Source organism: Notolepis coatsorum (assembly GCF_963971535.1).
Source record: "Notolepis coatsorum genome assembly, contig: SCAFFOLD_4519, whole genome shotgun sequence".
Lineage (NCBI taxonomy): Eukaryota > Metazoa > Chordata > Actinopteri > Aulopiformes > Paralepididae > Notolepis > Notolepis coatsorum.
Genome location: NW_028172504.1, coordinates 1 through 12,953, shown reverse-complemented (window position 1 = coordinate 12,953; position 12,953 = coordinate 1). Strand labels below are relative to the sequence as shown.

Here is a 12,953-nt window from a genome sequence, read left to right as displayed (position 1 = left end):
ATTGCATCAAAGTCTATTATTATTATATTATTATTATTATTATTATATATTATTATTATTATTATTATTATATTATTATTATTATTATTATTATTATTATACTAAACGAATTGTATTATTTCAGAAATTGCTGGAGCAACCTATGAGGCATCATGTTGTCATTATAGGTACATGATAATGTTTCTCTCCCCTCTACACTCCGAATGTGGAAAGGTGGAAATCAACGCAGCATGTCTTGGTTGCAACAGTGACTCAGGGCGTAGAGCGGTCGTCTGGTAATCGGAAGGTTCCTGGTTCGAATTCCCACTCCCGGGCAACGTGTCGAAGTGTCCTTGAGCAAGACACTTAACCCTAACTGCCGATGAGCAGGTCGGCACCTTGCATGTCCTCCGCCGTCAGTGTGTGAATGTGTGAGTGAACGGGTGAATGTGGGACGTGAGTTGTAAAGTGCTTTGGATAAAAGCTGTTATATAAATGCACCATTTACCATCTATATTGACAGAAATGTTTGACACACAATGTTGAGCTGCATCTGAAATTACTCCTTAGGGTCCCGGCTCTCTGAGGGTGTAGGGCACTTATAGGTGTCACCTACTGAGGGTGTAGGGCACTTATAGGTGTCACCTACTGTTGACCGGGGGGGGGGGGGGGGGGGGGGGGTATTTCTAAATCGTCTCGTTTAAAACAAATAAAGCATGAACATTTGCATGATGTGAATTTCTGTGCGTATTCATCCACAATCTATAGCTCAACATGACAATATTCGCAATTACTCGTAAAAAAAAACCCACAAATTTTATTTCAACCAGAAATGCTTAAACAATAATGTTAGTGATAGAAGGGAACTCATTTTGTGCAAAAATGGAAGCTTTTCAATGTTCATGTGGCAGAATTGTTACAATAGCCGATAATCCATTTTCCCAATGATAAATCCCTATACGGGTGGACCTGGCGGGCGGTCCAGAGTGACGTCAGACTACACCTCCCTATACGGGTGAGCCTCGCGGGCGGTCCAGAGTGACGTCAGACTACACCTCCCTATACGGGTGAGCCTCGCGGGCGGTCCAGAGTGACGTCAGACTACACCTCCCTATACGGGTGGACCTGGCGGGCGGTCCAGAGTGACGTCAGACTACACCTCCCTATTAAAATATTTCTAAAGGTTTTTACTAGAAGGTGTGTATGAACCACAGCTGGGGGGAGGGGGGGGGGGGGGGGGGGGGTCAGAGACGACTCGTGCAGGGGGCCCAGAATTTCTCGCTATGCCGACACTGTTGACCTTGAGCCCCCCCCCCCCCCCCCCCCCCCCAGCCACCCACAGACTCCAGAGGTTTAAAGCCAAGATCCAATAACTACATTCCCCTGTACTGGACCTGAACTGGACCTGAACTGGACCTGAACTGGACCTGAACTGAACCTGAACTGGACCTGAACTGAACCTGAACTGGACCTGAACTGGACCTGAACTGGACCCGAACTGGACCTGAACTGAACCTGAACTGGACCTGAACTGAACCTGAACTGGACCTGAACTGAACAAACATCAAGGTGTCACTTGGATTGGTCACACACTTTCTTCTTCAAGGTGAACGTTCCGGTTCATTCCGTCAGCTCTTCAGCAGGACAGGAGGGTCTCTGTAAGGACTAAGCGCTCTGTCTATAAAGTTAACAACAGCGACTTGGTCCTGGCAGGCCGGTTCGGTAATCCATCCCTGACCGACTAGTCTCCAGTTCTCCACCAAACCCTACCAATGCCTGTCCTGACCTCTACCTTGATTGATTGATTGATTGAAAACTTTATTAACAGATTGCAGAATGGGTACAATACAGTACGGCTCAATACACACAATTGTTAAGGGGATGCAGACCAGAGAAAGACTTTCGTCTTGTTTACATCAGGGTCCCCCATTGACATTTATGACATACATGACATATATACAGTACTGTTACATTTGTGACATACAAGATATGCAAATATACAGTACTTTATATATATATATATTATATACTTTATATATATATATTACAACAAGTACAGTACCTCTACACACAGTACCACAGAAGTGCTCCCACACTAGGGATAAATATTGTATTAATATAACATATTTACAAGACATCTAGAGATATAACTCTTATCTAAACCCATGGCAGTAATATAATAACATATTACATTTAATTTAAGTTTTAATTAACATTAAAACGATGTTATTCAGGTCACTTCCTACACCGTTGATGGGAGCCTGGCTGGAGTCCATGCCTATTGGTCTCGTGGTTTTGTTTGGCCGTTCCAAGCGGAAGCCTGTTGGAATTAGCTGATGAGCTATGAGGTGAGACATGTCCTGGAGGGATTAGCACCCGGCCGGCTAGGGTGACAGCGAGGCCGGCTGACTAGGTGTCAGGACGGCCAAGGCCACAACCACCGGATGTTACTCTCGTCTCAGGCAAATACCGGGCAATGTCAACTCCATACGGTACTATCTGCTGTTCCCCGTCCGCTAGCGCTGCGAGGTCTGATCTCAGGTCAGCGGTAGACTCCTCGTCAGAATGGTGACGTCAAGCGGATGTATTGACATTTTTTTATTGGGAATAACCCCTTGAGATGAGACCATCTCGTTTTCAAGGGGGTCCGCAAAGACAAAAATACAGAATTATTCGACAATCTTATATATATAAAAACTAAAAACAACAAAAAAACAGAAACAAAAAAACATCAACGCCAGCCAAGAAAGTATACAAACTAAAAAGCATACAACAGTAACATGTCAACAACAACAGCACAATGACAAGAACATGAACAACAACAACAACACCAGGTTCATATATCTGTTATTATGATATCGAGGTCAAAAGCATGAACAGGTCGTATCACAGTGAGAGGACAGCATAGTTTCAAACAATTTAAAGATGATGTTGAACGGATGTGGACTGGACATGTAGACTATTCCAGTCGGATGGAGCTTTAAACTTAAACGATTTTTTTTACCAGCTGATTTAAAGGATTTTGGAACCGGAAAAAAGTGTCGAGTACAATGATATGAACGAGATATGAACGAGATCAAACTACTATCCCACATCGCACCGGCGATGACGGCACGCGCCTCTCGGTGGCCCAGAAGCCTTTACAGACTGACAACAGTATAGCCATAGGATTTATTCTCCTCTGCATTCAGTGACAGAAAGTCTTCCTCTGTGACCTAGTGTGGAGTACACAACCAAAACAATGCTTTCCGAAGCTAACATACATACAGAAGGGAAAAACAGAACCATTTGAAAGGACATGGACATCATTTATACATTTCCTGGAAAATGTGAGAATCTAAAGGAAAGGGATAGGAAAGGGAAAAGGGAGAAAGATAAAAAAAAAAAAAAAAAAAAACGGATGAGCCGAAGAAGGTTTATTTTATTTTTATTTGTACTTGCTTTATTTAAAAAAAAATTATTATTATTTTATTTTTATTTTATTTTATTGTATATATATTTTTATTACATTTTTTATTTTAGGTTGATATTTCCGTGATTTCTTATAATTTATTTAACAATAATTGTTTCTATTATTGTAATATGTCTGCGGAAATGTCAAGTTGAATTATAATTAGGGAAGGATGCCTTTTTATTAAAAAAAAAAAAAAAAAAAAACAATGCTTTCCGTCAGTCCCCCTTTTCTCCTGTCCCGTCTAGAGGAGACAGGAGACAAACACTTCTTGTTGTTGCATTTCATTGGCTCACGCTGGAAATGACAGCTGTCTCCAGAGTGTCCCCTTCAGTGTAGTGTGGTAGTGAAAGGGTTAACCTTCTGCCATGTGGCAGTGAAAGGTTAACCTTCTGTAGTGTGGTAGTGAAAGGGTTAACTGTCTGTAGTGTGGTAGTGAAAGGTTAACCTTCTGTGTAGTGTGGTAGTGAAAGGGTTAACCTTCTGTAGTGTGGTAGTGAAAGGTTAACCTTCTGTAGTGTGGTAGTGAAAGGGTTAACTGTCTGTAGTGTGGTAGTGAAAGGTTAACCTTCTGTAGTGTGGTAGTGAAAGGGTTAACCGTCTGTAGTGTGGTAGTGAAAGGGTTAACCTTCTGTAGTGTGGTAGTGAAAGGGTTAACTGTCTGTAGTGTGGTAGTGAAAGGTTAACCTTCTGTGTAGTGTGGTAGTGAAAGGGTTAACCTTCTGTAGTGTGGTAGTGAAAGGTTAACCTTCTGTAGTGTGGTAGTGAAAGGGTTAACCGTCTGTAGTGTGGTAGTGAAAGGGTTAACCTTCTGTAGTGTGGTAGTGAAAGGGTTAACTGTCTGTAGTGTGGTAGTGAAAGGTTAACCTTCTGTGTAGTGTGGTAGTGAAAGGGTTAACCTTCTGTAGTGTGGTAGTGAAAGGTTAACCTTCTGTAGTGTGGTAGTGAAAGGGTTAACCGTCTGTAGTGTGGTAGTGAAAGGGTTAACCTTCTGTAGTGTGGTAGTGAAAGGGTTAACCTTCTGTAGTGTCGTAGTGAAAGGGTAAACTGTCTGTAGTGTGGTAGTGAAAGGGTTAACCTTCTGTGTATTGTCGCAGTGAAAGGGTTAACCCTTCTGTGTATCGTCGCAGTGAAAGGGTTAACCTTCTGTAGTGTGGTAGTGAAAGGGTTAACCTTCTGTAGTGTGGTAGTGAAAGGGTTAACCTTCTGTAGTGTGGTAGTGAAAGGGTTAACCTTCTGTAGTGTGGTAGTGAAAGAGCTATCCCTTTGTCGTAGTGTGGCACAGTGAATGGGTTAGTTAACCTTCTGTGTATCGTCGCAGTGAAAGGGTTAACCTTCTGCGAGTGCGGTAGTGAAAGGGTTAACGCACGTTCGTTCACGCGCACCGAGGACGTGATGAAGACGCACCGCAGACGGACAAACACACACACGTACAGACAGACAGACAGACGCACACAAACAAATAGACGCGCGCACACACACACACACACACACACACACACACACACACACACACACACACACACACACACACACACACACACACACACACACACACACACACACACACACACACACACACACACACACACACACACACACACACACACACACACACACACACACACACACACACACACACACACACACACACACACACACACACACACACACACACACACACACACACACAGAGGCCCTAAAGCCCCCCTAGAGAGAGAGCAGGTCCAACAGAGATGTGTGGACCGGAGCGGTGCGTAGATGTGCAGCAACAGCTAAGCGCGGTGTCTGGTTACCTCGGGGCTCGTGCTAAATTTAACCCTGTGGTCCGGCAGCAGTCCGAGGGGTTTAAATGCCGGCCGGCCAGTTGCTCCCCAACAGTTGTTCTCCCCACGTCTTCCTCTCAGCAGTAAACTCCCCTCCGGGACAAGGAGAGGGGCTCACACATCCACGCGTCCCGCTCCATCACACACACACACACACCCCCACTCTCTCTCTCTCTCTCTCTCTCGCAGCGCGGAGCTAAGAGCCGGGCTCAGATCCACGGCGTCCGCTCCCATCATCATCACACGCCGGACCTAAGAGCACGCGTGACGCAGAGCCAGGCAGGAAGAAGCAGGAGTCTCTTTTTTCTTTTACGTCCCCCCTAGAGAGCGGCGCCCAGATCCCCGGGTATGGAGCTTTTCGAGACCAACCCGTACTTCTTCCCCGACCAGCGGTTCTACGAGGGAGGGGACAACTACTTCCCGTCCAGGCTGCCCGGCGGGTACGACCAGGGCGGCGGCGGCGGCTACCAGGACCGGAGCTCCATGATGGGGCTGTGTGGCGGCGGCGGGGTGGGGGGCATGTCCGGCGGGGGGATGATGGAGGACAAGGCCTCGCCGTCGTCCAGCCTGTCGCCGCTCTCCTCCGAGGGGGGCGGGGGGCCGCCCCACTGCCCGGGCCAGTGCCTGCCGTGGGCCTGCAAGCTGTGCAAGAGGAAGACGGTCACCATGGACCGGCGGAAGGCGGCGACGCTGCGGGAGAAGCGGCGGCTGAAGAAGGTGAACGAGGCGTTCGAGGCACTGAAGAGGAGCACGCTGATGAACCCCAACCAGAGGCTGCCCAAGGTGGAGATCCTGCGGAGCGCCATCCAGTACATCGAGAGGCTCCAGGCGCTGGTGTCCTCCCTGAACCAGCAGGACGAGACGGGGGGGCCAGCAGCAGCAGCCGGGCCTCCACTACCGGCCCGGGGCGGTGCAGCCCAGAGTGAGTAGGAACCAGGGAGATTCAGATTTATTGTCATATTCTCATACAAAAAAGATGAGATTCTTGGGGCCTTGCCCCCCCCGACCTACAGCATGGTAATAAAATACACAGTGGAACAATACAATACACAAAAACACAACAGTGATGTATGGAAAAAAATGACAGTGCTGAGAGAGTTAATATAAAAAGTGCAACGGTAGAATAAATCAAAACGTAAGGTACTTAAAATACTTAAAGGGGGGGGGGGGGGGGGATGGGCGGGGGGGGGGGGGGGGTGACGAGGCAGATATGAAGGACCACAGAGAAAAGACTTGAGAGACGGGAGAGGGTTAGAAGAGAAGAAAGAGGGGATGGATGGAATGGGAAAAAGAGAGAGAGACGGATGATTGTATCGCAAGTTTTTTTCCGGCGGGTGTTTTGAAAACGATCTCTTTTATATAAAGGTTTATTGATTGTTTATTGATCCCTTTGGGGGGGGGAATTCAGCCGCATGGGGGGAGGGGAGGTACAGGTATGGGCAGGGTAATAGTAGAAAGACATACATATAGGCAAATACAATTATATCTGAATGTGAAAATAAACAGTGTAAACAATAATAATTGACTCAGAATATAAAAAATATTACAGTGTAAACTAATACATATTTAAAGAATAATAATTAACTCTCTACACTGGTATCTGTTAGTGAATATGAATCTGTAGAGCCCATGACAGCTGAGCTAACGAGGCAATCCATAGACAGCGACGGATCCATAGACACACAGAGAGAGAGAGAGCTGGATATTATTTAATCTCCGTAAATCACACCAGCCGCTGCTGTTACATCAGTCTTCGTGTTGACGTCTGGAACTCATTGCATAACAACGATACACTCCGTTTGCGCTTTGAGATGAGCACGTCTCTCTCTCTGTGATGCACACTATTGATTCTGGAGCGGAGGCATTTGTCTGGCCTAAGTGGGCTAATGAGAGTGTGTGTGTGTGTGTGTGTGTGTGTGTGTGTGTGTGTGTGTGTGTGTGTGTGTGGTGTGTGTGTGTGCGTGTTTATGTATGTATGTGCATGTGTGTGTGTGCATTGAGTTACATTGTCAGACAGTGTGTGTATGTGTGTGTGCATGCGTGTGTATCTATGTGCATGTGTGTGTGCGTTGAGTTACACTGCCAGACAGTGTGTGTATGTGTGTGCATGTGTGTGTGTGCGTTGTGTTACACTGTCAGACAGTGTGTGTGTGTGTGTGTATGGTGTGTCGGTGGGGGGCGGGGCATGACGTGTCACAACACAGTGTGACTGACAGCGCCTTGTGTGTGTGTCTCCATGGAAACAGGTGTCGTCGTCAAGCGAGCCCAGTTCAGGAAGCACCTGCTGTAGCAGCCCAGAGTGGAGCAGCCCAGCCCAGCACGCCCAGGGCTACACACACGAAGGTACACACACACACACACACACACACACACACACACACACACACACACACACACACACACACACACACACACACACACACACACACACACACACACACACACACACACACACACACACACACACACACACACACACACCCAGAGCTTCACACACAAAGGTACACACACACACCCAGAGCTACACACACGAAGGTACACACACACACACACAGACACACACACACACACCAAGCTAGTCACAAAGGTACACACACACACAGAGCTACACACACGAATGTACACACACACATACACACACACACACCCAGGGCTACACACGAAGGTACACACACACACACAGCTACAGTAATGAAGGTACACACACACACACACACACACACACACACACACACACACACACATAGAGCTACAGTAATGAAGGTACACACACACACACAGAGCTACAGCAATGAAGGTACACACACATATTATAATACAATATTATTGTTAATAATCAATTAACAAAAAGCTTAATACACAATTGACAGTAATTGCTTGTTAAGGTGTAGATGTGTGGCATCATGCTGTGATCTCATGTCTGTGTCTCTGTTGTCTCCTCCAGATCTCCTGAGTGTGGCGTCAGGCTGTGATCTCATGTCTGTGTCTCTGTTGTCTCCTCCAGATCTCCTGAGTGTGGCGTCAGGCTGTGATCTCATGTCTGTGTCTCTGTTGTCTCCTCCAGATCTCCTGAGTGTGGCGTCAGGCTGTGATCTCATGTCTGTGTCTCTGTTGTCTCCTCCAGATCTCCTGAGTGTGGCGTCAGGCTGTGATCTCATGTCTGTGTCTCTGTTGTCTCCTCCAGATCTCCTGAGTGTGGCATCATGCTGTGATCTCATGTCTGTGTCTCTGTTGTCTCCTCCAGATCTCCTGAGTGTGGCGTCATGCTGTGATCTCATGTCTGTGTCTCTGTTGTCTCCTCCAGATCTCCTGAGTGTGGCGTCATGCTGTGATCTCATGTCTGTGTCTCTGTTGTCTCCTCCAGATCTCCTGAGTGTGGCGGACTCTCCGGAGCAGAACAACATGCGTTCTCTGACCTCCATCGTGGAGAGCATCACTGCGGCCGCCGCTGTGGTGGCCTACCCTGTGGTGCCGCTGGACATCCCCAAATAGACCCACCGCCAGCGGACCCCCAGGCCAGCAGACCCCCAGCCAGCAGACCTCCAGCCAGCAGACCCCCAGACCTCCAGCCAGCAGACCTCCAGCCAGCAGACCCACAGATAGCAGACCCCCAGCCAGCAGACCTCCAGCCAGCAGACCCCCAGACCTCCAGCCAGCAGACCTCCAGCCAGCAGACCCACAGATAGCAGACCCCCAGCCAGCAGACCTCCAGCCAGCAGACCCACAGATAGCAGACCCACAGCCAGCAGACCCACAGACCCCCAGCCAACAGACCCACAGACCAGTTCCTTGTAGGACAGAAGGAAGGGTCGTCACATCACTGTGTAAACACTGGTGCCAAGTTCAGTTCAGACATCGAGTTGAATGGAATCGCCATCTCCTCCTTTATGACATTTAAAACAGGTAGAACATGTTAAACCATTTAGCTGAACGCTTTTATCCAAAGCGACTGACAAAATTGTGCACAACAAGTCATCAGGAAGGGTACAACTCTGGCAGCTAAGAATCAGTGGCATTATTTATTAGTTATGACCTCGCGTAATAACGTTATTAACGTTATTAACTAGCTAACGTTTGATATATTGGTTGATGTATATTTCCTCAGATAGCTGGTATATTTTGAGTTTTAACACCGGCTTCAATAGAACTGACGCCACAAGTCTGGCACCAAGCAGAGCGTAGAACGCTGGTATTCGGACGTGACGACCTCACCCTTCCTTCTTTTATAGTGTCTTTTGATATGACATAGCTGCATTCGGGCGCAAAAACCAGGGGGCTATGAGCTATGAGCCACAGCCCTCGCAGGTCTGGGATCAGTATGAGCTTTGTTTTGTTTGTAAATCTTGTTAAAAAAACATGAATCACGTAGAGAAAGAAGGTGGGAGTCGAACACCAACACTTCCCAGTAAGAGAAACACGGCTCACCTTAATAATTATAGTTTTCAGCGATGATGAACAATCTCCATATTCCTTTATTCCAGACCATGGATGGATTTTACTGCACAACACATATTTTTTTTTATATACACGTTTGTCTGAATGTCCAGCTCAGTTTTCCGTTCCCCCCTGGTTGCGCGTACGTCTCCATGACGACGCCGTCACAGAGAACCCCCCGTCTCTGCAAGCGCACAGAGATACACAAACTACCGAGAGATTTACGCCGCGAAAGCGTCTCAAAATGAACACTCCAGAGAGACAGACACACCGAGCCCAAAATTCCAAGTAATTTATTTGTCAGTGTATTCGTTGTTTTCTTCCAGGGGTGTCTTTGTCTCATATCAAGCGTTGAATTATGAACGAAGATTTTTTATTTTTTTTATTATTATTCGTCGATCTCTGTTGCTCTGAGTCGTCTGCTACTGTAAACCAAAACCCAGATTCCTCCCCGTCCACTGGGCTTCTCTGCGAGGCCTTATTCCCTGCCTTACCCTGCGGTCCCGTCTCTGCCAGAACCGGGCCGGACCCAGGTCCACGGTCTCGACCGGTGCATGATACCAAACACTTAGCCGTCAGCGTGGATCTCAGCCTCCAGGCTGCCTAAATATTAAAGGCAACCAACTTGTGTCTAGCCACGCCCAACTTGCGTCTAGCCACGCCCCCGCGGCGACGCGGCAGCAGCAGAGCGGAGCGGCAGAGCTGAGCTCTGTCACGGCAGCATTATGTAGCAGTATGTCCCCCCCTCTTTTAACATCGACAACTAGCTCAACTGGTAGCGCCACCTTGCTGTGGATCCTGCGGTCCGTTGGTGACAAGTTCGATTCCCTTCATTTTTATTTTATTTTTTTTAACGTGCATTCTTTCACCGGTTAAGTTTAGGCATGTTAACTTAAGGTTAAGGTTAAGGTTAGGCATTGTTTCGGAGTTGGTTAAGGTTAGAAGGGTTAAGTTTAGGCGCTGTTAAGGAGCTGGTTAAGGTTAGAGTTTGTCTTAGAGAATGGCAATAGACAGCCTATTTCCGCGCTGCAGCTCTCTCGCGCTGCCGCGGTCACATGGGCGTAGTGGCCAATCAGAGAAACGCTAAACACAAGTTGGTTGCCTAAAATATTCACGCCTCCAGGCTGGCAGGTTCACCAGAGAGGGATGACTCTCTCTCTCTCTCTCTCTCTCTCTCTCTCTCTCTCTCTCTCTCTCTCTCTCTCTCTCTCTCTCTGTTTCTCCAAACTTAAGTGAAAGGAAAGTTCCTCTTTTCAAAGCCTTTCCCTGATCTCTCTTGCATTCTTTGTTTGTTGTGTGTTTTTAATTAATGCTTAAAAAAAATCACGAGTTTTATTTGTGGGGCCAATGTGTTGTTCCATGGCAGTTTGACCAAGATCTGCTTAATTTAAACTGGTTATGAATAATCTAGTGATGTAAATACGTTCCCTTGTTTTTTCTACAGAGTGTGGTTTTGCTATTTTTATTTTCTATTTTTTGCTAACTTATTTTTTGACTTTTATAACTACGATTGTTGTGTATTTGTAGATGTTTCGAAAGAAGTGATATTTTCTGTCCAGTTCCTTGCAATAAAAGACCATTTTCAATACGTTGTGTCTTTAGCCTCTCTCTCTCTCTCTTTCACGGACAAACGAATGGATAACACCGTCCACATAACCCTTTCACTACCACACTACAGACGGGTAAGGTTAACCGTCTGTAGTGTGGTAGTGAAAGGTTAACCTTCTGTAGTGTGGTAGTGAAAGGGTTAACCGTCTGTAGTGTGGTAGTGAAAGGTTAACCTTCTGTAGTGTGGTAGTGAAAGGGTTAACCGTCTGTAGTGTGGTAGTGAAAGGGTTAACCTTCTGTAGTGTGGTAGTGAAAGGTTAACCTTCTGTAGTGTGGTAGTGAAAGGGTTAACCGTCTGTAGTGTGGTAGTGAAAGGGTTAACCGTCTGTAGTGTGGTAGTGAAAGGGTTAACCTTCTGTAGTGTGGTAGTGAAAGGTTAACCTTCTGTAGTGTGGTAGTGAAAGGGTTAACCGTCTGTAGTGTGGTAGTGAAAGGGTTAACCGTCTGTAGTGTGGTAGTGAAAGGGTTAACCGTCTGTAGTGTGGTAGTGAAAGGGTTAACCCTTTGTCGTGTGGCAGTGAAAAGGATAAGAAACACACGATATCCAATATCTTAAAAAAAAACAGCTTTACTTTATGTCTATATAGTGTCTTATTAAATACAGTACACTTTTTTTTAAATAGCCAAATAATAAAATCTTGATTTGTCAGCATCGTTTCACACCTGGAATAAATACACATACAGTACTCATAGCTGCCTCACAGCACGTTACACCTTTTAGACACTGTGGAAAAAATTGTCTGTAAAATTATAATAAATTAAAAAAATAAACAAGAAGATATTACACCCATCCAATACTTCACTGGTTCACTGATGTGCCATATTCTCATTGGACAAAGAGTTGGTCAGAGAGAACACTACTACTGACCAATTGCTGGCACGTCTCCATGGCAACCGAACGGGACAGGACGAGGGGTGGGGGTGAGGGGGGGGGGGGGGGTTGGGATAGGGTTGGCGGGACACGGTCCAGATACGATAGTCTCCGTCGGGTGTGAGAGCAGTTTTTTTTTGTGTGTGTGTGTGTGTGTGTGTGTATTATCATTGGCTGACGCCGAGCAGCAATTTACAGTTTGATTGGATTAGGAAGTGAGGAAATGAGAAGAGAGGAGGAGGAGGGAGGCGGAGCTACAGTAGTCACACACTACCAATCAACAGAGGAAACTCGTGGTCACATGGCCCGGGGAGGGGGTTCGCCTTTCATACACACAACTCTACACATCATCACTAAAGGGTCTCCCCAGCAGAAGAGGCCGCTGTCGTTACTCACTCAGTCAGTCGCACGCACGCACTTCATATTAAAAGGATCCTCCCCATCCTAGGCTACATAGTGTCACACAGAAGGCGCGAGAGGAGAAGAGAGAGAGAGGGAGGAGAGGAGAGGAGAGGAGAGGAGGAGGTAACGGCTACATAGTGTCAAAAGAGGGAACCGGGAAAGGAAGTGAGAAAAAGGAGGAATCAGAACGGTGATAGAATGGACCCGTCTCAAGCCCCGCCCCCTCTCCTCCCTCCTCCTCCTCCAGTGGGAGGCTCGGGGGGAGAAAGGGGGCGGAGCTCGAGACGGCTCGATTGGACCCATGAACCTGTCCTTGTAGTTTTTCACACACACAGAAACACACCCCCAGCCTCGGTGAGCATCCCCCCCCCACCCCCCCACC

At 47.0% G+C, this 12,953-nt stretch overlaps 1 protein-coding gene across 1 annotated transcript; it reads left to right on the top strand.

The window, feature by feature from the left end:
* Positions 1 to 5,604: 5,604 nt before the first annotated feature.
* On the top strand, positions 5,605 to 8,748 carry LOC311248037 (myogenin-like; the record flags this gene model as incomplete). Its single annotated transcript, XM_084338998.1, is given in 4 exon segments — positions 5,605 to 6,116; positions 6,118 to 6,178; positions 7,503 to 7,599; positions 8,621 to 8,748. Coding segments are annotated over 4 exon segments (798 nt in total).
* Between the last annotated feature and the right edge of the window lie 4,205 nt (positions 8,749 to 12,953).